This window comes from Sitophilus oryzae, unplaced genomic scaffold, assembly GCF_002938485.1.
Source record: "Sitophilus oryzae breed Bouriz unplaced genomic scaffold, Soryzae_2.0 scaffold_130_pilon_pilon, whole genome shotgun sequence".
Lineage (NCBI taxonomy): Eukaryota > Metazoa > Arthropoda > Insecta > Coleoptera > Curculionidae > Sitophilus > Sitophilus oryzae.
In genome coordinates this window covers 322577-350363 of record NW_022145960.1, presented here as the reverse complement: position 1 = coordinate 350363, position 27787 = coordinate 322577, and the positions used below count along the sequence as shown (strand labels likewise).

General features: G+C 31.4%; 2 protein-coding genes across 2 annotated transcripts in view; one reads left to right on the top strand and one right to left on the bottom strand.

Moving 5' to 3' along the window:
• Positions 1-1107: 1107 nt before the first annotated feature.
• LOC115874964 (probable cytosolic Fe-S cluster assembly factor AGAP009023) lies at positions 1108-15142 on the bottom strand. The gene is made up of 7 exons (XM_030890272.1): positions 14833-15142; positions 14478-14576; positions 14261-14416; positions 9090-9597; positions 4052-4274; positions 3842-3999; positions 1108-1402 (listed from the first exon to the last, which is right to left on the bottom strand). The coding sequence occupies exons 1-7, from the start codon at positions 14893-14895 to the stop codon at positions 1161-1163; spliced, it is 1449 nt and encodes a 482-aa protein (XP_030746132.1). The 5' UTR covers positions 14896-15142; the 3' UTR covers positions 1108-1160.
• Positions 15143-21656: 6514 nt separating this feature from the next.
• The window catches only part of LOC115874963 (aminoacylase-1), a 44658-nt gene continuing 38527 nt past the window's right edge, over positions 21657-27787 (top strand). The window contains exon 1 of the mRNA XM_030890271.1: positions 21657-21736. The gene's annotated coding sequence lies outside the window, so the exon portion shown is untranslated. The remainder of the gene's footprint in view (positions 21737-27787) is intronic.

Genomic DNA, 27787 nt, shown 5'->3' with positions numbered 1-27787 from the left:
TGCCAAATTCCGTCCGAAAATATGTTAGACGTAGCCGTAGCCACTACTTGAAAAGAACGCGTTATGTGTTATTGGTAAATTATGGGTGGAGGGGCCCTACGTCTCGGAACGTCGCTAAACGCTTGCCGTCAGTTGCGATGTAGCATTTACAGTGCTGTGAAGCCAAATCTGTTTTTAAAGCCTATTTTGTGCGTTTCAAACTTCGACGTGGCTGCAATAGTTAACCACGCTATATTGAGGTAAGTATTATGCAGAAGTTCGTTATAATATTGAGGGTGATGAAGCATATTTTACGTAATTATGCTTTTAAATGGGGTGGCTTTGGTCTATCAATAAGAATAAGGAAGAGGGCAAAGACACCCCATATAAGCAACTAACTTTGCCCATCCAGTTTTTTACTTTTTTTATATATATATTTGTTTAATTAACAAAAAAGCGTATTATTGTTGTGTTGTCCTTATTACCACTTATAGCATAGACCATGCGCATTTGAGAAAATACAACAATTTTTGAAATAAACACGATTTAAAATTCAGAATTGGGCAAAGTCACCCCACTTCACGGTATCGATTTTTGAATTCAGAGTTAACAGCGCGACATCTATCGAGCACCAACTTAATTCCACTTATTTTACAAAAAGTTCTAATCATTTTAGAGTCGTTTAGTTTCTAACTTGCATTTAAAAATTTACAAGCTGCAAGATAACAACGATTATTTAATAAATAAACAAATAAAGTTTAATGGGACGTAATTAAATCGTGAGGCTGAACGCATGAAGTATACCCTTCCCTAGAATTATCAGTACTGGATTTCAATTTTATGATTGCTATGCGGGGCGATCATGTCGACCGCAACGAAGCTGCCATATCCGCTTCCACGTCTCTTAGCAATGTGCATAGTTTCTCGGTTTATTTGCAACGTTTTTACTCTTCTATCTTTATTCAGTACATTACAAATGTATTGTACTATTCTTACATATGGAAATCGGGACCCAAAGCTGAACGTTGCAAATATGGAATTTACATGGTATATTAACTTGGTATAAATTTTAATATGGATGATAATGATGAAGATTCCTAACGGCCAAATCAAGGATAAAAACTACTATTAACAAAAAGAAATATATTCAACAATAACATCACTTAGAAACGATATAATTTTTACCACTTAATATTTAAGGCATTTGGTGCCTTCTCAACTGCATGATACTGCGTGTGGAGAACTGTATTTGACTTATCACTATCTTGACCACCCAACCACTTTTCATATAAGTCTCTAACTGTTTTATTCTCTTTTGGCGTCATTACTGGTAAATCTAAGTACATTTTTTCCAATTCTTGAGTTATTTCCTTAGCTGTAATTCCCTCTTTTGGTCTCACTTGAGCTCCGCCATTTAAGCAGCCTTAGAATAAAATGAAAATTAGAAAAAAGGATAATAAGATAACATCAAGAAATATTGTTGTACATTATTATATACAGAAATTATATAATTAATGTATAAACTCTATTCAAAGGAACGATTTTAACAGACGTTTAACAGAATATATTATACAGGGTGTCACAATATTTCGTAGATATAGAACTCATACGTATTTTTGGCATCAAAATATGTTAATTGGATACAATTTACCTCTATATAAAAGTGCTTCGTCTGTCCGTTAGAGAGCATCAAATTTTAAAAAAATAAATATATTTTTTAAGATATTTTAAGAACCGATATTCCGATTGGAATGATGTTGGGTGCCTATATTTTACTAGACGCTTTAACAGAAAGGGTTGAAGAAGGACAAAAACTACCCTCAGTCTTAAATCAACTCTAATAGAAATGTTTTGCAACTTCAACAATGGCTGTTTTTTTTGTAAAAATGTCTTTCTGTTATTTATTACTTTCTTTGTCTATTGCAAAAAAGTGCACCCTCGCATAGTTTTTGAGAAAAAAAAAGACTTCATTTACTGTTTGCTAAAAATTGACATAACACTTCTCAAATATTAACAGTAATTATTAGAGATAGGAAAAACCGATTAATTTCAATAATCGAGTACTCGAGTACCAAGCAATTGCAATAACCGAGTGATCACTCGAGCGAAATATCGCTCGTATTTAAAAATACGGTTTTTTGTCCGTCGCATGTTGTAAGTACTCGAAGGCCAAGCGCCAAGCAGTAAGTTGCGTGCGCAGGGCACCTTTCGGTAATGAACGGCAAGTAGTAAGCGGCGAGCGATTCCTTTGATCGCCTGATTTAGTTTATTTCGAAGCATTGTCGATGTAGGTCGTAAAATTTTGTCCCTCAGATACGCAAAGGATAAATATACCGGGTGCGTCTCAAAAGTGGCTCACCCCCTATAACTTTTTTATTTTTTCAGATAAAACAACGCGATTTGGTAGGTTATAGTATATGACATAAATTAGGATTGATTGACATATTATTCAATTGTTTTTCAATTTCTGCAACTTTTGATTTTTAAATCGCATCCTCGGTATTTTTTTACTTTATTCGGTAGAAAATAACACTTTGAATAGAATGACATATCACATGTCAACTTTTGACATTTTCGCATATGGTTTATTTGAAATTGTAACATGCGGTTCATGACAATTTGACTCGAAGTACCAAGTGCGTGGTATCAAATTATTCGTAAAAAAAATCTTTTTCGGAATATGCTAATGAGCTACCCTCGTTCCGTTTGAAAAAAATTGAGATATGATCAAAAATACGATTTGGGCATCTTTTACCATACCACGGCATCTTTTAACCGGCCACGGCAAAACACTAAAAACATTAGACGATCAAATCTATTTTTCCAAGGCTCCTTGATTAAAAATTAGTGTTTTTAACACAGCCATGGCACTCTAGATTGAAATTTAAAATACAATTTGTTTTTAAGCGAATATGTCAAAAGTTGACATATGATACGTCATTCTATTTAGAATGTTATTTTCTATCGAATACAGTAAAAAAAATACCGAAGGTACCATTTAAAAATCAAAAATTGTAGTAATTTCCGGTGAAACAGGAAGTGACAGAAAACTATTGAATATGAATTTATGTCATATACTAACACACCAAATCTCATTTGTTTATCTAAAAAAATAAAAAAGTAATAGGGGTGAGCCACTTTTGAGACGCACCCGGTATATACGGCGTCGTATAAATTTGCTACCTGCAATGTATGTAGAAAATTCGCTCGGCTTTTTATCGATATGTCACATTAAAATCGGATTTCAATTTATTTCATTCTAGGATCGCTTGCGTTCGTCGCTTGCATCGCTCGTTCATAATCGAGCGATGTCGGTTATATCAATAATCGAGTACTCGAGCGAAAATTCGCTCGAGTACTCCCATCACTAGTAATTATAGTAAGATTAAAACGATAGAATGTTTCCAGACACACAAATCTATTTCCAAAAAAATATTTTTTCTCATCTTTTAAACTCCGCCATTTAAAAATCATTTTTACTCAATATAAAAATAAATTACAATCTTCTTAAGACCAACTGGCAGTAAGCACCATTAAAAAATAAAGAAGAGTGCGGGCTAAGTAAATGACGTCTAGCGCTTGATACCGTTTTTTTATCGTATGGTATTAGTTGATATAATCAAGTTTCTAAAGTCTTTCCAATGAGAGAATATCACAGTGACAGTTGTTTTCCGTAATTTTAAGTAAAACGTAGATTTTATTTTCTGTATTTTTTGGCGTTTGTCTGTTGGAATCGCCCCTTTTTGCATACTTTACTTCATTTCATAATTATGTAAAAGTATATATGACAGGAAAATATACTTAAATTTTAAATTAAAAATATTTCAAATCATATACATATAATTGAGTAAAATACACTTACCTGATGGACAGGCCATAACTTCAACATAATGGTATGGTGACTTTCCTCTTTTTAACTTTTGTACTAAATTTTGAATATTTCTAAATCCATTTGCAATGGCAAATCGAAGTAATACTTTTCCATCTTTTTCTAAAATAACTTCTTTAAAATCCGGATTTCTGAAATATCTTAAATATTAATATTTTACGTCACAACAATAATTTATGTTACCTTAAAGTTTTGTAGTCTAAATTATCACAGTCTAAATCAAATATCTCTTTAGCACTATTCCTAAATATGTAGTCGGCGTAACCTCCCGATCCGGATCCAATATTACGATGAGGAACTGGTATTATTTCGTTTTCTACGTTATCAATCCATGGTTGAGAGAACTTTGAATTTTCCAAACTTTCCAACGAAATTTCTGCTGACTGCAACATTTGTTCCAATTCAACTAAAAGAAAAATAGCATGTTAATATTAGGGCTTATCAAGTTTGAAGGCAGTGAGATGTAAGATGCATATTATTAATATAAAAAAGTATACTTTGTATGAAGTGCGAATATGTGATAAAATACAGAACACAGAAATATGTGAAAACCCTGTAATAACTAATAACAGTGGCGGTTCCTCAATAAGTGCACATGTGTACGTGAACCCCCAAAATTTAATGCTTCTTCAGAAAAAAAATTATCATTCTTTCATTAATTCTATTTACTGAAAAAATTATTCGTCAGACCTGAATGTATGCATAAAAACTTCGGTTCCTAGCGTTAATCTAGCGTTAAGGCCTTATTAGTTTCGAAACAACTCTAGAATTAAGATATTATTTATTATTTGTCCTTACACAGATGTAGGGACATTGGTTTTGTATTTGTTCACATACAACTCTGTACTTCCTCACGTATTGTCATCTTATCGTTTTTTAAATTCTTCCGCGTCTCCTGATCGCTTCGGCCACTGCTCATTCGATATTAAACTTGGTGTTTCTCAAAAGCGGCTCACCCCTATAACTTATTTTTTTTTCAGATAAAAAAAGAAATTCGCCACGCATATATAAAGGAAATAAATTTAGATTGGAAAGTCCATCAAAATATATATGTACGCGATCCGGCGCTGCTATAGCCGCTATATATGATAAGAACAACCATGGAACAACCGCCAAACAATAACAGAAATAATTTTCATAAATTTTCTCTTGTCAAAGTCAGAATCTTAAAAAAATATAAAATCTTTCAAAATTTAAACCGCCCTCATTGAAAAAATACCGAAAAGTGTTTAAAGCGTCCATTCTCAAGGTAATTATTGCTATCTTGTGAGTTTAATTTAAATTTTATTTACTCAAACCCGTGATAATTGTGAAAAAGTGGTATTGAAAACTTAAAAGCTGTGTTGTGAACTGCAAAAACCATCGTGGATCGTGGCATAACGTCGGTTTCCAATGTTTCACAGGTATTTCATACATGTCCTTATATAAAATAAAGTTTCTTGTATGCAACACACTGTATTTTATTTATAAAATTAAAAGAAAATAATAATAAATTTAAATAAATAATATTTGGCGATATAATTCCGGAAAAAGCCGAACCGATCCGAAATTATCAAAAGCTTTGAGTCACGACCGTTGCAAGAATAGCGCCAAATACTATTTAGATTTTCCTTATTGGGACTTTCCAATCTAAACTTGTTTCATTTATCTATGTCGGTACGTTAGTATATGACATAAATTAGGATTGATTGGCGTATTCAATTGTTTTTTGGTCATTTCCTGTTTCACCGGAAATCGTGACTACTTCTTTTGAGTTTTAAATTACACCCTCGGTATTTTTTTTTACTTTATTCGATAGAAAATGACACTCTGAATAGAATGATAAACAATATGTCAACTTTTGACATTTTCGCTTAAAACAAAATTGTATTTTAAATTTCAATCCAGGGTGCCATGGCTGTGTAAAAACTCTTATTTATAGTCAAGGAAGGAGATTTGGAAAAATAGATTTGATCGTTTAATGTTTTTAGTGTCTTATATTATTTTCGCATGGTTTATTTGAAACTGTAACATGCGATTCATAACGACAATTTGATTAAAACTGTCAAGTGTATGGTACCAAATTACACAGCCACACAAAAAAAGAAAAGTGGGGTATGCTTTTTACCAGACCATCATATCCTATAGTATTTTTCGACGCTGAGCACGAATCCCCTATCAGAATTACGCTATCACATCTCAGTTTTTTTCTAACCTCAAAAACTTGGTAAAAATCCGTAAAAAAGCAGGAAAATGTAGTAGGAAAAAACCAAAAAAAATTGTTTTCTTATGTATAACACTGTAACCTAATGTAAATGGGTCTGATAAACTCAAAACACCCACCAGAATTGAGCTAGCATGTTTCATATTTTTTCTAACCTTAAAAAACCTACAAGTTATGATTTTCGAGAATCGCACGGATCTTAACCAAAACCGGTATATGGCGGTTTTTTAGGTCGCTGATCATGAATCTGACGTCGGATTGGCAGATTTCAAAATGGCGGATCCAATATGGCAGATGAGAATTTCCAAATTCGTACGGATTTTAACCAAAACCAGCATAGTGGGGTTTTTGGGGTCGCTGATCATGAATCTGACGTCGGATTCGCAAAATTCAAAATGGCGGATCAAATATGGCCGACGCAAATTTCAAAAAATCACGAATCCGAACAAAATGAGTAGGTATATGGTAGTTTTTTGGGTCGCTGATTGCGAATCTGAAGTCAAATGGGTCATTTATTGCTAATCTGACGTCGGATTGGCGAATCCCATATGTCCGATCTCAAGAACAGCCTACCCTGTGGGCGCGGAACCGATTCAAATCGGACCCACACTGTTCTTCAGGTCGGCCATATGAGATCCGCCATCTTGAATTTTGCCAATCCGACGTCAGATTCGCAATCAATGGCCCATTTGAGTTCAGATTTGCGATCAGCGACCCAAAAAACTCCTATATACTGATTTTGTTTGGATCCCTGTTTTTTTTAAATTTGCGTCCGTCATATTTGATCCGCCATTTTGAATTTTGCGAATCCGACATCAAATTGTGTGGACAACGTTGTGTCACGCGACCAAACGTCGGGGCGCAACGTCGGCACAACCTCGTGCCAACTCTAGTCTGCACTAGTTTGGAGAATTTTTGGATCGAAACGACGTTGCATACCTATGTTGGCTAGCAGCCTAATTTAGTACAAACTGCAACGTTGTTTAAAATCCTAATTCACAGAAATACAAAACTATAATAATATGGCGTCTAAGTCGCGTTTTATCCTAAATTGGGATAATTATAGTAAAAATATTATTTTTATGATTTAGTTAGAGACGTATTATGCCAGATGACAGTAAAGGAAAACAAAACAAAAGTATTTAAGTGTGGAGGATGTTTGAAGATCATAATTATTGAAACACTTTAACCAACTCAGTAACTCGTTACACAAGGCAAAAAAGTTAAACGCAAACAACTTTATTGATAAATGTATTGTTTCTACTTTAAAAAATACTAATGGGCGTTAAAGTTAAAGAACTTTTAAAAAATTTCTTGAAATTTTTTTTTTAGTAAAATGAGAATAATTTATTCACAGTCGAAAAAAAATTGTTTCCGCGTGTTGTTTAGGGTCAAATATTTCAAGTTAATATATTCAAAAAGCAGGAATTGCTGTTTTAGGAACGAACATTTTCTTATTCAACAACATGGCGGAAAATTTAATTTTTTTTTTAATGTTTTTTTTCACTTTGTTGTTTTGGAGATTAAGATAGAGTAGTTCGAGAGTAGTCGCATACTGGACTAATAACGTTGGAATAGGTCCTGAAAGTGACGTCGGAAAACTCTTTATTGCCCAACATTGTAACTACGTTGTCCGAATCACTTAAGCAAAAAAGGTTACAAGACAACGTTTATTCGATGTCGCACAAGCTTTTACTTTGTTGTAGTACTAGTTCAATGTCGGCACAACGTTACAACAACGTTTACATTTATTTTAATACCCAAGGTACGGAGCTAACTATTTTTTGTAACTAATCCAACGTTGTGTTTAGTAAACATGTGGTCGCAAGTCGTGAAAATGCTACTTGGGCCCACTATGCCGGTTTTGGTTAAAATCCGTACGAACTTGGAAATTCGCATCTGCTATATTGGATCCGCCATTTTTAATTCTGCCAATCCGGTTTTGGTTAAGATCCGTGCGATTCTCGAAAATCATGACTTGTGGTAGGTTTTTTGAGGTTAGAAAAAATATGAGACATGCTAGCTCAATTCTGGTGGGTGAGTTTACAAGGCCCTTACTTACCTTAATAAATTTACATTAGGTTATATATATATACATGTGGGCATACCCCACTTTTCTTTTTTTATGTGTCTGTGTTATTCGTAAAAAATGCTTTTTCCAAATATGCTAATGAGCCACCGCCGTTCCGTTGAAAGAATTGAGATATGATTAAAAATACGATTTGGGCATCTTTTAACTGGGCAGGACAAGAAAACGTTAGGTTAGGTTAGGTTGTAATTAGTGTTTTTAACACAGCCATGACACACAAATTTAAAATACAATAATTTTTTTAAGCGAGAATGTCAAAAGTTGGCATATAATTATGTCATTCTGAATATATGTTATTCTATTCAGAGTTACATTTATTAATACATTTCATTTTAACAAATTTAAATTTCAAATTACATTTATATTTATGGCATATGTGAACTCTTATATGATAGCATTGATAAGGTAATAATGTATAAAGTATTGTTGTTAATTATTTTGTAGCAATGCTTTTTCGTTCTATTTTGTTTTAGTCTAAGTCAAGTCTTATTTTTAAAAAAAATTAAGTTAGTGTATGTTATTGTATTTATTACCACATATGTATTAGCGTATTTTAATTTTGTATATTTTATTTATGTTGACTTGTGTAAACAATTATGTATTGTATTGACATTAATAAAATTGATTGATCGATTTTCATTTTCTATTGAATAAAGTAAAAAATACCGAGGATGCCATTTAAAAATCAAAAGTTGTAGTAATTGCCGGTGAAACAGGAAGTAACTGAAACCAAACCAAACAATTAAATACGTCAATCAATCCTAATTTATTTCATATACTAACATACCAAATCTCTTTTTTATCTGAAAAAATAAAAAAGTTATATGGGTGAGCCACTTCGAGACGCAACCGGTATATGGTTTAATAAACAACTTATATTGTTTACTTATCTTGTTATGACCGAATTACTTAATTATGAAATGTCTTACTAGCTGTAATAACACAGTCAACATCTCTACTCTGAGTCTCTTGATTGAAGAAGTCCTCCCTTGCTGCTTCCAACTTCTTATCATAACATGGCATCACCGTGACATGGTAAACCCTCTTATTTTTCCCAACCCATTGCTTTATTATGGATCCCATAATTTGCTGTGGCGATTTTGTGGAGGAAATGTATGGTATAATGTAACTGCCATGTGTCTTTTCAGCATAACAAACCCAACCAGGACAACTAGATGCTAACATAGGAAGTTGATTTTTTACGCCATCACTCTCTGTTGCCCTATATCTTTTAATAAATTCTCTTTCAGCTTCAATTAAGGCAAAATCTTCAGCTATCTTCATATCTACAACCATATCTGCTCCCAACATTTTGAAATATGTGGCTAATTTGGCAGCACAGTCTTGAGGTGTCAAGTCATACTTGTATGCTAATGACAGTATGGGTTGTATAGAAACGGATACTATTATAACTTTAGCATCATCAATTTGACCCGCCTAAAATATACAAAATATGTCACTAGATTTTTTGTTAAAAAATCTTATTTTATGAAATTTGCATAATAATAATAAATACTTAATTTAAAGTAATAAATTCTAGAGGAATAGGATGTATTTCATGAAAATATTTTAACTTCTGCAGGGTGGCTCAAAAAAGTGTGAGTGGATCGGGTTGAATTTTTTTAACTGGAACACCCTGTATATTACTGCATTTTTGGCTTCCTTTCTGATCACTTTACATAATCCTAAAATATTATTAAATATGTTTTGACAGTTTCATATCTATTAATAAATAAATAAAAAATATTTTTCAGCTTTTTTTTAAAAAAATTAAAAATACAAGAAACGTCCTGAAATCAAAACTATACTACATATTTACTATAGTTAGTCTGTATTTACTTTGCTATAAATATCGTAACTTTAAACTATACAGGGTGTTCAAAATGGTACGCCAAACTATCTAAAATATAATATAATTTTTCTTCGTTTTGTTAAATGGAACATCCTGTATATTATTTTGTTGTTAGATGGAGAATTATTAAAAAATGAACATTTTTTGAATTTAAAATTTAAAGTACTTCGAAATTTTTAACAGTTTTGCGAATATTCGTGATATTATATTTCACATGGGTTTTTCAACAGTAATTTATTATCAAAGCCACCTAATGATTTTTGTCTGGTATTTTACCGTTGAGAGAGCCATATATAATAAAACTGCGAATACTTACAAAATCGCAAATATTTTTCAAGTACTCCATCTAACAAAGAAATAATATACAGGATGTTTGATTTAAAAATAAACAATGAAAAATTATTTTGTATTTCACAAAGTTTGGCATAGAATTTTGAAAACCCTGTGTAGTTTAGGATTACAATATTTATGGCAAAGTAAGTACAGACCAACTATAGTAAATACATGGTATAATTTTGATTTCAGGACATTTCTTGTATTTTAATATTTTTTTTAAGAAGTCTGTATTTAATTTGTCTGATTTTTTTTTATTAATATCTCTGAAACTGTCAAAACATATTTAATAATATCTTAGGATTATATAAAGTAATCAGAAAAAAAACTAAAAGTGCAATAATATACAGGGTGTTCCATTTAAAAAATCATCCCAATCCACTCACACTTTTTTGAACCACCCTGTAGAAGTTAAAACATTTTCCTGAAATACATCCTAATACATACTTTAGGTTTGCACTTAAACAAAATGCCTAAGTTTTTTTTATTATAAGAGCTACCAATGCCTAATGATTGCCAGATTCTGTAGAAATTTAATAATTTATTGGTGAGTGAAATATGTCTATTAATACCATACTATTGAAAAAAAAAGCGGCGTCAATGACGGCCGGGGAATGACAATAGACGATAATTTTGAAGAGGTCAAGCTCTAGACATCATTACTTGGCCCATTAGGATCTTTGTTTTTTAATGGCACTTACTGCCAGTTGGCTTAAAAAGGTTGTAGGTATACTGAGTAAAAATTACGAGAAAAATAATTTTTAAATGGTGTTTAAAATTAGACAAAAAATCATTTTTTGCAAATATATTTGTGTCTGGATATGTTCCATCATTTTTTAATCTTTCTATAATTAATGTTAATTTTTTACAAGTTTTATGTCAATTTTTAGTAAATGACGTCTAAAAATTGACTTCACAAAAATTATCATCGATTGTAGTTTGTAATCAGCCATCTTTGATCACCATTTTTGATCATACAGTATATTATGACATGTCCCATGTTTTAAGCTACACGCACACTGGTTCGATCACGTCCGCGATCACGATCACGATCAGGGCAGCGATAACATGAGCGATCATTCTAGCACACAACAACGCGTTCACGTTCACCGCTGTACCTATATTTAGTGAGCTATCCTGTAGGTATACATAGGTACAAATTAAAAATGTGAATTATGTATACCGAAAAAAAACATTCTTAAATATTTACCTACAATATTTAAACTTAAACAATAAAAATATATACATATGTACAGGGTGGGTCAAATTCGACGCTTTTAAATGGAAACACACTTTTCTATATGAGATAGACGAAAACTAATATCGGTGTCTGGAGCTCAATTTTCATCAAAAACATGATGGTGAAAACCGCACATCAATATCTGTTACCGTTTCGGAGTTACGGGGTCTTTTACAAAAATGTGCATTTTTAACAAATCGCTGTAACTTTTTTGCTATGGAAAATTTTGTATTTCTATGAAAACATTTCCAAAGCACCTTTTTACGTAGAATTTAATTGTTTTAGTATAATTTTTTAAAATTAATAATTTAAGAGTTATCAACAGAAAATTGATTTTTTTATATGGGACACCGTGTATATTTTTAATTTATTGAAAAGAATTTAAAATTACCTTTCCAAAAATATAACACACTTGATATTTTGCTCGATCCCTCTTCGAGATATAGAGTATATAAAAATTCGCCCGCTTTAAATAAGTAGGCTTTGAACGGCACCGGCTGTAATGTAAAAAAATTCTAGCTGTGAGCATCAATTAAAACGAAAATAATACTTGCTATGAGAGATGCAGAATTTTATAACAATTTAAAATATATTTAACCAACATCAACACATTTAAACTATATCTAATAACAATAAAAATAAATAGCAAACCAGGACATAAGATTTTGCTACAGGTGTTCGACATATCGACCGTCTCCTGTTATGGACAGACGGGGCAGTTTTTGAACATTTCTCGCGGAATTCATTAACTCAGTAGGGGTGAAAGATACCCTCTCATAACTGCTAAGTATTTCTAATTTTTGTCTAGATTATACTGAAGAATAAGGAACCTTTATTCTTCCGCAAATATATCCATAGGATTAGATCCATGGGCACTAAGTCAGGCGGCCTCGACGGCCAACGGCTGGAGTGCTTGGTCAGCTATTCAATTATTCTTGAAATTGGCTGCAGAAATTTGCCGATAACTTCAGCGTTCAGAAGCGGTGCGTCGTCTTGCTGGAAAAATATGTTTTCGAGTTCCATTAAGGGCATATCATCAATGAGGGGTCCAAAGCCTACTATTTAAAAGTGGCGAACTTTTAAAAATCCTGTATTTCGCAGGGGATTATAACAAAATATCAAGTGTGCTATATTTTTGGAAAGGTAATTTTAAATTTTAAAAAAAATCAAATTTTCTGTTGATAATTCTTAAATTATTAATTTTAAAAAAAATATACTTAAACCATTAAATTCTACGTAAAAAAGTGCTTTGGAAATGCTTTCATAAAAATACAAAATTTTCCATAGCAAAAAAGTTACAGCGATTTGTTAAAAATGAATATTTTTGAAAAACACCCCGTAACTCCAAAACGGTAACAGATATCGTTGTGCGGTTTTCACCATCATGTTTTTGACAAAAATTGAACTCCAGACACCGATATTAGTTTTTCTGTTGCAACTCCAATTTTGTCTCAAACTTTTTATTTTTAATTCTATTATTTTTGTATTTTGATCGGATAAATCATATAGAATTTTGTGTATTTTTACAGCCTTAATTAGCTGCTCTGTTCACTCCATTTCTAAATTGCAACAAGAAAAACACACAAAATTACGGAAAATTCCTATCAGTTGGGTCGCAATCACGCGATCAAACTCGAAAAGTTGAATCTGATCGCCACCGCAGAATAGAACGCCGCCAGGCCGCTTCGTCTCCAAAACTTGATCGCGCCAGTGCGAAACGGCTCATATGTATTCTTCAGCAACTTTTGGCCGCGGCCGCGTCGAGATCGTGATCGCGGCCGTGATCGCACCAGTGTGCGTACAGCTTTAAGACAAATTTGGAGTAATACGACGAATATACCACGAAGTAATACAGACAACATAGCGTTCGTCCAACGAGAGGATACATGACAGTGACAGTCATTTTGACAGATCTGTCGTTTTTAACATATAAATTGAATCCTCTGGTATTTTTTGGATGTTGCCTGTAAAGATCCATAGATAAATGCAACAAGTTTAGATTGGAAAGCCCGTAAAAATTTTAGGTCGCGAAATTATTTTGGGTCGCGACCGTTATATGCGATCTGGCGCTGCTATAGCAGTCGCTAAGAACAACGGCAAACAAAAACAGAAATAATTTTCCCTTGTCGTCAGAATCTTCAAAAATTATAAAATCTTTCAAAATCTAAACCGCTCTCATTAAAGAAATTCCGAAAAGTGTTTAAAGCGTCCATTTTCAAAGTAATAATTGCTATCTTGTGAGTTTAATTCAAGTTTTATTTACTCCAACCGGTGATAATTGTGAAAAAGTGGCATTAAAAACTTAAAAAGCTGTGCTGTGAACTGTGAACTGCAAAAACCATCGTGGATCGTGGCATAACGTCGATTTCCATGTTTCATAGGTATTTTATACATGTCTTTATGTAAAATAAAGTTTCTTGTATGCAACACACTGTATTTTATTTATAAAATTAAAAGAAAATAATAATAAATTTGAATAAACAATATTTGGCGATATAATTCCGGAAAAAGCCGAACATGAGCCGAACCGCTCCGAAATTTTCAAGTTTTGGGTCGCGGCCGTTGCAAGAATAGCGCCAAATAGTGTTTACATTGTCCTTATGGGCACTTTCCAATCTAAACTTGTTTCATTTATCTATGTAAAGATCTTTAACTTTTGACTTAAATGATTTTACCACTTTCAAATTTGTATTTTCTTCAAATACTCTCAATAGTTCTTCTTGGCTCTGCTGTGTTACTAATACACTTTCTGCAGAAGTTATACATCCTGAACAGGCAAGGCAATCAGCTAATGTAATTTCAACTTTCTGAAGCTTTTGAAAACTCCCATCCTTAAAAAAAAATATACACACTTAATTATACTACACAATATTATAGTTTTCATCAATATACTTCTTCAATTTGAAAATAAGAGCCATCTTCTTGAATTTTTATTTTAGATCCAGTTCCAGACGTTTTGACTTTTTGGATTTCTACAGGCTTAATGCACTCCTAGAATTGTAAAATAATAATAATATATGTCTTGATTAAAATATGATATAAGGTTGCAAAAGGGCAAAGTTTAGCTTATACTCTATCATTTATATCTGTCCAACAAAGGAAAAAGAATATATAACCAGAGATAAAGACTCTGCTAAGTTGAAAGTGATAGTCTTTTTACAAATCAATTTTTGGATATTGCTTGTTGAAATTATTGTCCGTTCTCTATTGAATAGATCGACTTACAATTTACAAAATAACATTTTACCTGAGAAGGTGTAATAAAATCATCTAGATCAGTTAATTGTAAAACCCCACTGAATCTGGACATTTTGACTAAATTTATTTATATAATTACGGTCTTTCTAGAGAAATCCAACAAATTTTTAACCAATATTTTGCAAAAATGTATTTATTTCTTGTTTAGGCACACTCTTGTTTTTTATTAAAAAAAACGAACTTTCTCTAATAAAACTGTGAATTAGTATTAACTTTTTAACATTGATTATTGCAAGAATATTACTCAGAAACGTATTATTCTGGTATTATTTTTGTTGTGATTAGAAATTTTTATAACCTCTAAAATAATTAAAAAATAAACATCCATCTTATGCAACCAAATATTCAGTCAGTCACATAATTGGGAAAAGAACATGCAACCAGACATACAACTAATATTCCCCATTTAAGATTTTCGCCCAGCTTTCAGCAGCAGACAAGGGCACGGACAAGGGCTTCCAGCTCTGCTTCCAGCTTCTGCTTAGGAAAACGTCTCATGCGGGCGACTTACATGTAAAAAAAAACATTTTCATTCAAAAAAACTGCATATTTTCAATATTTTTATAATAATATAAATTATATAATATAATAAAAATAATGATTTATTTTCCATTATAAAAATAATATTTGCATTTATTTAAGACTCACCCTGTATAATATAACTGCATATATTGTTTCCGATGGCGATTACATCGATATACAATATGATCGAAAAAAGAGGCGCCAGCGATGGTTATGACATGAAGATGGCTATCATTTTAATGATAAATTAATATGTAAAATTATATGGTGAATGCCATCGATCGTAATTTCCAAGCAAACTGGACCTGGTTTTTTTATCATACGGTATATGAAGCATAGAGTACGTAATTAAATAACTGATAGAAAGTTTAATAAGTATTCACTTTCAAGGAGTTTCAAGGAGTTCACCATGCAGAAACGAAAAATTTGAGCGCCAAAGCATGTGTCGGTTAAATAAGCATCGTAAAGACTAAAACCAGACTAAAACTGACTAAAATATTCAACTGAGAAACTGAAAAATGTTGTATTAAGCTAAATTGTTATTGCGGTCAGATTTTTAACTTAGCTGTCTCTTAGGTGTGTAAATTTGTTATACCTTAATCCTTAATATCTTTAATTCTAATTTAATGCAAACATATTCTTTATTCTTTATTTAATAAAGTTTATGTAAAGACGCGTGTTTAAAATCGCGGTTGTTATATCGAGATAACATTTTTGTAAACTATAAAAGATAATTTTGATATCTGTATGGGAGAAACTGTTATTCAAATAAATAAAAAGGTAGGTAACCACAAAGATTATTTCATAATGGAAAATAAATTCTTATCAAAATGATTTCAGTATTTACAATTTACAGGGCATTCAAAGTTTCTTAGAGTTTAATTGAATCAGAATAAAATCAACGGCAAGGCACATACAATTTATTGGCAGAACACAAATTTTTTGAGTTTTTCGAACAACAACATGAGTGATTACTCAAACGACCATCCGTTTAATTAGAAATTTGATGTAGGTATGTTACTTGTCTTATTAATTTTAATTTCTCAAATGATTTGACAGTAAATTTACGTATACCGGGTGCGTCTCAAAAGTGGCTCACCCCCTATAACTTTTTTATTTTTTCAGATAAAACAAACGAGATTTGGTATGTTAGAATATGACATAAATTGGGATTGATTGACATTTTCAATTGTTTTCTGTCACTTCCGGTTTCACCGGAAATAACTACAACTTTTGATTTTTAAATGGCACCCTCTGTATTTTTTTACTTTATTCGATAGAAAATGACACTCTGAATAGAATGACATATTATATGTCAACTTTTGACATTTTCGCATGTGGTTTATTTGAAATTGTAACATGCGGTTCATAACGACAATTTGACTCGAAATACCAAGTGTGCGGTATCAAATTATTCGTAAAAAAATGCTTTTTCAAAATATGCTAATGAGCCACCCTCGTTCCATTTGCAAAAATTGAGATATTATTAAAAATACGATTTGGGGATCTTTTAATAACCGGCGCACAGTGATGCAGAAGTTCCCAATAGCGGCAGAGAATCAAAATATCAGAAGTATTTTTTTTTAATTATAATTTCACTCGTATATTCCTGATAGTCCATATTTTCAGAATCGTGTGAAGATTTTTGAATAAAAACGGGCCCATTATGAATCCCTGATAAGAAATGTTCGAGCTTATAAGATTATTAGCTGAAGCTGAATTTAAATACCGTATGATCGAAAAAAAACGGCGTCCAGTTGGCTGGGAAATGAACATCGATGACATTTCTCATATAAATTTACATATAAAATGACAGCGATCTTCATTCCATAGCCATCGCTGACGCCGTTTTTTCTCGATCATACGGTATTTTGATTAAATAAAATTAGTGCGATTAACGTTGGTGATAAATTAGTTAAAAACTGATGGTACTCTGAGAAAGTACAATGTTTTCAACTGTTTTTCTCCATGGTAATTCTAGTTTTAACTTCTCTGGTACCATAAAAAAACCCAATAAAGACCTTGATGTAATTAAGAACTGCTTAATCTAAAATCACATTTCATGTAAGCTAATACAAAATGCTCCAAATTGCTCCAAAAAAATATGATATAGGTTACAATTATTAGCCTTTTTTCTTCATAACTACGAAGTTTCATGACCAACATTAACAAGACATTAACCCACAAATACCCTTTAGGTTGCCTAACTCTCCCGAAAACCACGATTTAGTTTCCCAAAATAAATTACGTATGACAGTATATTACTGGGTGTTTCTTAGGTGCTGTAAAATATTGTTGTTGGTTATTTTTAATTAGTTTTAAAAAGGAAACTGGTAATATATTTTCTCGTATTCAATTTAATTTTCGATATACAAAGTATCCAAATTTAAAAATAATTTTTAATATGTAATTTTAACTAGCTTTTCCCAGTTAAGCCTAAGTTTTTATTCGTTTTGTGCTTATATGACATTAAATTTAATATTATTAGAAATCTCATTCATTTTGAATAATTATTGTTAATATAAACTACAAAGACGTGTTAATGTGTTTATGATGCGTCAATATTCAGTCAGCTACTTTTATCAAGAATGTCATGCACCTTCTAGATACTAATTTTCTCGGATATAGTAAGAGATCACCAAGACTTATCCTGTCAAGTAAAATAGAACAGCATCCTGAGGCTCCAAAACTTATTATAGATTAAATTATTCAATTTTTTATCCATTTGCTAAATTCATATTAAATATATTATCCATCTTATCTAGAAGCTAGGGTAATTTTTAGTTTCTTTTTCTTGCGTATTAAATTCTCGTAACTAAGTTATAATCTAACTATAATATTTTTACCACAGGTAATTACAGATATTTCTAAATTATAGAACATTTAAAAATATAACTAAAATTAAATGGTTGTAAGTGAACAACTGGTTACATCTAATGCGAAAAGAGCGCTCAGTCTTTTAGATGTTTTGGTGTTACTCTATATATTAGTAGCTAACTAGATAAAATATACAGATGTATTTAGTGTCTTTTTTTCTCATGGAAATGAACGTAAATATCTTTTTTAAGTTGAATTTAACTAATAGTTATTGGTAACTAGTTCTAAAAAAAGGATTATATTAAAAACGAAATGCTAATTCTATTGTAAGGGGCTGAAAATAAAACCCTGTGTATTTACGTGTTTACACAAACTTTTTTTGAGTTTTTAAACTTTACAAAGAATAGAGTATTAAATTAATATGCTATTAAAGACAAAATAATATAATTAAATTTTTTACAACCCATTTTTTTATTTTTTACAGCCAATTTAAGTACACTCTGTATACATAATTTAATTTTCTGAATTCAAAACATCACTTATATATTTAGAAAACCACATTTAACAACATAATAATTTAAAAAAATGTAGTAGTAAGTTGAGAAATTATTTTTTGCCACTTTTCGCGTTTTCGGCATCACTGTGCGGCGGCCAGGACAAGATACTAAAAACATTAAACCGATCAAATCTATTTTTCCAAGGCTCCTTGATTAAAAATTAGTGTTTTAAACACAGTCATGGCACTCTAGATTGAAATTTAAAATACATTTTGTTTTTTAGCGAATATGTCAAAAGTTGACATATGATACGTCATTCGATTCAGAATGTCATTTTCAATCGAATAAAGTAAAAAAATGCCGATGGTGCCATTTATAAATCAAAAGTTGTAGTCGTTTCCGATCAAACAGGAAGTGACCGAAAACAATTGAATATGTCAATCAATCAAGTCAATTTCATATACTAATGTACCAAATCTCGTTTTTTATCTAAAAAAATAAAAAAGTTATAGGGGGGAGCCACTTTTGAGACGCACCCCGGTATACCTAATGATTGGTTGTCATATTCCAATTCACGAATATCAGTTGAGAGAGCAGATTATTAACTGAATAGAGAACGGTGTAATTATACAGAGTGAGTCTTAAATAAGTGCAAATATTTTCCGCGCTGGTAGATCTCGATAAAAGAAACATATCGTGGGCGTACGGCGAAAATCCACCAAGTCACATTTTTGGTTGAATTGGATTAAACACACCACTCCAATTCAACCAAAAATGTGACTTGGTGGATTTTCGCTGTACGCCCACGATATTTTCTCTTTAGCGTATTTCAAAAAAAGTCCAAAATAACCAAGTTATTTTACTTTGAAAATTGAAAAAAAATGATTTTTTGTTTAGATTTTTGAGAACCACTGGATATTTTTGGGTTTTCTTTTTTGTAAGTTTAATGAAGGGGTTAATCTAGATCTATATGTTATTATTATCAAGATATTATGCTTTTTAACTAAAAATTTAAAAAAAATCTAATTTTTTTTACACGAAAAAACCTCATAGATGTGTTTCTGGGGTCGAAATATACTACCTCTAAAAATATTTGCTCTTATTTAAGATTCACCCTGTATATTAATAAAAAAATTTAATGTCGTCATTCTTCGCATCTGGGGACTCGTGACCATCTACATCTTGAGATGAAGTACCAGGAGCAGGTATAAATTACTTATTCTTATAAAGCTGGGTTTTGGTAATTCTATTCACAAAAAAAATCGGGGAACTGCAGATTAACATCTCAGATAACATATATTATATGTTACCTGTGTTAACATGCATACACCACAGCTTACGAAATACAGTTCTCAGTTCCGTGTAGTACTGCTTCTCGTTCATAGATGGCTCTCGTAATGAAATTAATTACATTTGCTCTAATAATAAACTGTATTAAATAATAAGTACTGTTTGCTACAAAATAAAACAAAATCGTGGCTTTTTCTGTTCAAAATACCGTAAGTTTACCATACCAAACCGTAAATACCGTACTTTTACGCACGGTAATAAGTTTGGATCGTTATATCGTACCCATTAACGGATATATCATAAAATATATCCGTTATATCATAAAATATATCCGGTAATATCGTAAATTACCGTACGGTTGGCAACCTTGCATAAGGGCACCTATCTTTCTACAGCATTACAGTGTTGCCGCATCATTATTAGGATTTCCTATAAACCAAATCGTAGCATTCCATATGCCGAATATATGATTTAACCAATGTTTATTCAAGATCATGTTTTTGTCAATTTTACACATGTTTGGTTAGTATAATAGGAAAAGTTTATGATATGAAAGTACATAGTATCGAAAAATATAATAATATACCGGGTGTTCCATTTAAAATAACAAAGGTGCTACCACTTTCAGTATATATGTTGTATATGAAGCGGCAACACTATAATGCCTAAAATAATTTAAACAAGAAAGAAATAGTGAGGGAAATGTATAAAAAAGAAGAAAAATATTAAACGGCTCAGTCTTCAACAACTCGCAACCGTATACACCAGTGTACACCATTGCAGAAACGCACACTCACACACTCACACAACCACACACCTACACTAGTGTCTGCACTGGTGTACACTGGTGTATACGGTTGCGAGTTGTTGAGGGCTGAGCCGTTTAATCTTTTTCTTCTTTAAAATAATTTAGACAGATAGAGCAGGTGCCTTTATGCAAAAATACAAATTTAAAAAAAATCCTATCACCGGTTTCCCATAAAGTCTAACGTGCCATGGCCGTGAATCACCCTGTATATTTTGCTATTTTTGCAATAAATTTAACACCTTGCTATTTTTGTTAATACAAATAGGTCATAATAATAATAATAATATGAACGGAAGAAGAACTGTGGCCATTGTTTCAGCCTGTTAGGATTAGGATGATGTAACGTCGTATAAAAAATGCGAGTAGTAATTAAACATAATAATAACCGTCTTTATTGCAACAATTTCTTTAAATTATCACAAAAGGTGGAGTTGAAGTGTAACTTCCGATCTCTCAACCAAATACAGTACGTCTGCTCGATCGGTGTCTATGAAAGGAATGCGGACAAAAAACATTTAAATAAACAGCAATATATTTTATATGTCGACCGCAAAATCGCTCCGCCCACTCATTTTATTGGCTACTTGCAAATTTGTCGAATTTTTATTGGTGGGACGCGTCGTCTAATTTTTTACGAAAAACATCGGGAGAATATCGTTTCCCCTCTCACGGATACCCCGTAGCTACAGAACGGACAGACGTACTGTACATATATTTTATATTTTTTTAAAGTTAGTTATTTTAAACAGACATTACCTACATATAAATAAAAGAGGAATAATTCGCTAAAAAGAATAAATTAATTGCATTGTTATTTATACCTTTTAACACTCTGTAAAGTCTACGCTGATATGATGATAAAACTGTTTATAATAATAAAGTAGGCTTTAAAAGGAAAATCACTCTCATCCTTTTGTTTAGTCAGTCTGTTTATAGGTATCATATAGGAGTTAAGTAATGTAAGTAAAGTAACTATATGTATATATATATTTTGTTTTGTACTCGATAAGAAAACCAAGAATTCAAATTGTTGAAAACTTTTTTTTATTAATATCATGCATTCAGGGTTAAATGACGCTTAAATGTGTTTTTTTTAAGTGCGGAATTAATTCAGGTATCTAAAAAATAATATTTTTTTGGTGCACCTCATTCGCCTCGGTTGATTATACGAAAACGCAAAGATGTAGAAACAAAAATTTTTGTGGGTATACATGGGAAGGCAATGTGCATAATTTAAAATTATTTTGAAATTTACAGGGTGTGTCAGAACTAAGATCCATACCAAAGTTATGTTTTTTCTTATGGAATACCCGGTATTTTATTTAATTTTTAGATTTTTGGACATAAAATAAGGCATTTATTAAAAGCTTTGGTTTTTGAGATATTTAAAGATATTTATTTAAATATGCATGCTATAATAAAAAAGTTTGTCAACACCTCGTACAGTACTTTTCAAAATTAATTCTTGTGCTGACTTTCAAGCCAGAGAAATAAACTTCGAAACTTACTAATTATTACTAAGAAACTTCATTGCTTTCTTAAATTTATACAGGGGTATCAAAAATTGCTGGTCTATTTTAAATATTTATTTTACATAAAAACTTTGTTATTTCAAATACAACAACCTGTATATTTTTAAATAAGTCGAAGCAGATTTAAATGCTCTTTCAAACTATATTAGGGTTTCCTATACCTATTTGGCTCAGATTTTGAATAAAAAGCGATTTTTCAATAAAATTGTAATCAAGATGGCTGGAGTCGCCATGGCAATTTTCTAGTGACACTTAGTAGCTATTTTCAAAATCGATATTAGTTTCTGGACTTTATTTAAATTTATAACAGGTTATTTTTATTTATCTACAATAAGGTTAATAAGTAAGTATTTATTATTTTATCAAGAAAAATGAAGCAGTATTTGCTGGCCGAAGGAATATGGATATGTTACTAGTGATTTTATTTTGTGAGAACAATTGCTTGTTAGCCTGAATGGTTTATGCTCAAAGATATCCAAATAGGAATTTTCTTGACAAGCGTTCCTTTGAAAAACAACTTTCCCCATTTCGCAGAGCTGACAGTGTATTATATGAAAAACCTTAGGAAGAAACCTGTTGGAAGTGAAGAAAATGAATTTGCCTTAATTGGTTCTTTTATAGAATATCCAATATTTCTACAAGTGATCGTAATATAAATCAAAAATAACTAATTTCTTATTTTTCTTGATAAAATAATAAATACTTACTTATATTAAACTATTGTAGGTAAATTAAATAAAAATAAACTGTCATAAATTTAAATAAAGTCCATAAACTAATGTCGATTTTGAAAATAGCTACTAACTGTCACTAGCAAATTGCAATGGCGACACCAGCCATCTTGATTGCCATTTTATTGAAAAATCGTTTTTTATTCAAAATCTGAGGTAGATAGGTATAGGAAACCCTAATAAAGTTTGAAAGAGCATTTAAATCTGCTTCGATTTATTTAAAAAAATACAGGGCGTTGTATTTGAAATAACGAAGTTTTTATGTAAAATAAATATTTAAAATAGACCAGCAATTTTTGATACCCCTGTACACATTTAAGGAAGCAATAATTTTTTTTAGTAAAGTTCATTTCCCCGGCTTCAAAGTCAGCACTAGAATTAACTCTGAAAAATAATGTACAGGGTGTTGACAAACTTTTTTATCCAAAAAAAAATCCTTATGGGTTTTTCGCCACTGCACTGCAAGAAAAATCTACAAAATATAATAGTTATTTTTTGTAAACACTTCTGGCGTTAAACCTAAACGGACGCTGCTTGTCAGAAGTTGTGTTTACAGTAATAAAAATTTGCCTAACAAAGAAAAAAATGCTTAACGTTTCGGAAAGTTTTCTCTTTTCGTCGACGGAAAAAAAACTTTAAAACAAAAAAACTTTTTTATTATAGCATGCATATTTAAATATCTTTAAATATCTCAAAAACCAAAGCATTTAAACATATTAAACCCTTATAATAAATGCCTTATTATATACCGGGTGTTCTATAAGAAAAAATATAACTTTGGTATGAATCTTAGTTGTGACACACCCTGTACATTTGAAAATAATTTTAAATTATGCACATCGTCTCTCTACATATACCCATAAAAATTTTGTTTCTACATCTTTCCGTTTTCATATAATCAACCGAGGCGAATGTGGTGCGCCACCCTGTATAAATAACAAAATTTTATATTTACTTGTATTATTTTACAGTTTTTTTTTCTCTAGTTAATAATTCTGAATTGTAAAAAATGTAGATAAATAAAAATAAAAGGGAAACTTATTTGTAGCTACATTTTTTTCGACAGAAAAACAAGAAAAAAAAACAATTCTAATAATAATCTTACTGGTTTTGAAAAATGGTGTTATTTATTTAATTTTTGAGTTTAAATAATTGTAATTTTAGATCACCCCCAATATACAGGGAAAGTCTTAAATAAGTGCAAATATTTTTAAGGGTAGTATATTTCGACCCCAGAAACACGTCTATGAACTTCTTTTCATGAAAAAAATTATATTTTTTTTTAAATTTTTATTATTTTTTACTTAAAAATGATAATATCTTGATAATATGGCAACATAGGTTGTAGATTAAATTTACAAGAAAGAAATCTCAGAAAAGATCCAGTGAACGCGTAGTGTGAAAAGAACGCTATCGATTTGGTCTTAAGATCTGAACATCTGAACTGAGCGATTTGCCATGCAGATCATATCATTACCGTGTAGGGGCACCTCTAAGATAAACGTGGCAATGGACTGTGACAATGGTCAAAAGCAGAATAATAATTTTATGGCGTTTGGGTATATTTTTTTGTTCGGTTTGCTTCGCTTCTTCGTGGGAAATCTTTGTTATTTCCTGTCACATAACTCGATCAATCCATGTTTATACAGGGTGTCCCAGAAAAAAGTGCAAGTATTTTGACTGGTAGTATAGTTCAACCCCAGAAACACGCCTATGAGTTTTTTTTTTCGAGAAAATAATTTTGTGGAATTTTTTTTAGTTTTTAGTGGAAAAACATAATTTTTATAAGAAAGAGTATATGTCTGTCCCATCTCTGCCCAACGATGAGGATATATATGACAGTGACAATTACGTCTGTCATCTTACACAAAAAATGAAATTCAATCTCAAATCAAGAATAAGGTATTAAATTCGCAAAACGCAGAGTAAGTAGGTTTCTGTCAAGATTACATTGATTATCAACATTGATTTAATTAATACCGTCATCATTCGGCACATCAAATTTAAATTTTCTAGTTAAACCGGTTATAAAAAATGGCGATAATATTTGTGAATTAGGTCACCCTGTAATTAAATTTATAGGAAAACACTTGTTAATTTTTTAACTAGCGATCACATCTTATTTTTTTGTAAATTGTATTTCTCCTCATTCGCCTCGGTTGATTATACGAAAACGGAAAGATGTAGAAACAAAATATTTTATGGGTGTATGTGGGAACGCAAGGTGCACAATTTAAAATTATTTTGAAATGTACAGGGTGTGTCAGAACTAAGATCTATAACAAAGTTATATTTTTTCTTATGGAACACCCGGTATTTTATTTCATTTTTGGATTCTTGGACATAAAATAAGGCGTTTATTATAAGGGTTTAATATGTCAAAAAACTTTGGTTTTTGAGATATTTAAAGATATTTAAATATGCATGATATAATAAAAAAGTTTGTCAACTCCTTGTACATTACTTTTCAGAATTAATTCTTGTGCTGACTTTCATGCCAGAGAAATAAAGTTTACTAAAAAAATTTGATTGCTTTCTTAAATGTATACAGCGGTATCAAAAATTGCTGGTCTTTTTTAAATATTTATTTTACGTAGAAACTTTATTTCAAATGCAACACTATGTATTTTTTTAAACAAGTCGAAGCAGATTTAAATGCTCTTTCAAACTATATTAGGGTTTCCTACACCTATCTGGCTTTGAATAAAAATTGGTCAAGTGCGAGTCGGACTCGCGCACGAAGGGTTCCTTACCATTCATTATCTATACATCATTAGACACTATATTATTATAAAAATTTTTCCGATTTGAGCTGAAATTTTGAATTCGCGTATAAGTAATTTAAAAAAAATGAAGAAACACATTACTAAAAATTGTATTAATCAATAATAAATATGTAAAAAGTAAAAATAAATATGTAAAAATATGTAATCGTTCAGACAGACCGAAGCCGAAGATACTTTTCGCCACAAACGTAACGACATTCTAAAACGACTTGTAGTACGATTAGTTAAATATTTTAAATGAATTAGTTCAGCGACTCAGTGTATGTTTGACTATGCCACAAACCATGTCAAAAAAACCGTAGCTGCTTTAGTAGTCGCTTTTTTTCGGATGATGAATTGAAAGAAAGTCGCCCTTTATATGAAATGATGTCCCCAACAGCATATAGAACTCGAGGAACATATATGACGGTGAGTGTAGATATGGTTGAAAAGGCTTTAATTGCAATGAAAAACGGAAAGTCTAGTGGTCCTGAAGGAATACCAGCGGAACTTCTGAAATGCGGACCGAAAATTTTGAAAGAAATTCTCGCTTGTATTTTCGCTACATATATTAACGGGGAGCCCATACCTGATTCATGGAAAACGTCATGGATAACTCTGATCCACAAAAAAGGAAGGAAAGATATTTGCACTAACTACAGATGTATAGCTGTGTCTGACACTCTTAGCAGACTGTACGGAAAAATACTTAAAACCTTAATAGAAGATGAATTTAGCCCCCATGAGATTGAAGAACAAGCCGGGTTCAGAGCAGACCGCTCATGCATTGATAATACGAGGCATGTTTTTTAAGTAAGTACCGTTTTGCGATTCCGCCGCCGCAGCGCCACGGTCGGCCTTCCGCGCATGCGCGCTGGTTACCTACATCTCTTGTCCATGCACAGACGCCAGTACAGTCTGATTCTTCATTGTATACCACAAAACATCCCCCTTTAGAACTTTTTCTTTAATGGCCATAAGTGGGAGTAAAAGACCAACTGCCCGAACAAACATTAGAGGCGCCACCAGTTATCAAGTGGTGTAAAAATTGCGAAAATTTAATGATCTAATTTTGACACAAGGGGTCGCGTTTAACTTTTTTAATTTTATTTCAATCTCTGATTTCAATATTTATTGTTTTCAAACTATATTATTAGACTTTGTTGTATTTTGTGAGTGTATAAATGTTTTCTTAGTATAAACTTGCATTATATTACATACATATTTAAAATTCAAATATTATGACATATATGTCAGTTGCCGTCTAAACTGTCATCTTGATTACAAAAAGTTAGTTATTATCAGAATTAGTTAAAACCGTGTTAAAATATTAAAATTTACAAGTTATAATTAGATGTTTTCATAATGGTACAGCGTAATGTTGATATGCAGGTCCAAAACAAAAAGTGCCGTTATATTTTTCAGTTTTCGTTGTCAGCCGCGGAAGTTTCAGTGATTTTAGTGTTGTCGGATATTTTTATTTATGAAATAGAAATATTGCGTTTGGATTGCAAAACTAAAAGTGGAAGTTTTATTCAATGTAAGTAAGCGTTTGTTCATTTTATATATTACTTTTTTCATACCTACGACAAATATATATCTATACATATATTGAAATTTAACAATTCGTTTTATTTAAAAAATGTTAGAAAACAAGCCTGTAATCCTCTAAATGTAATGTATTACTTTACAATTAAAAAAAAAAATTTAAATATATTAAGAATATATACAGGCATTAATTGAAATTTTTAGAGTGCGAACAAACACGAGAGGCGCTTTATTATTTACTTTCATTTCTTAACATGACAGATGAAGTTCTAAAGGGGGATGTTTTGTGTTGTATACGTTGTTTATTGAGTGTTTAAAATGCCTCCGACAATCGTGAGCCCCGCCGATTGTGAAGTACGGGCTGTCATACGATTTCTTAGTGCTAAAGGCGTAAAACCGATTGATATTCATCGTGAGATCTGTGAAGTTTACGG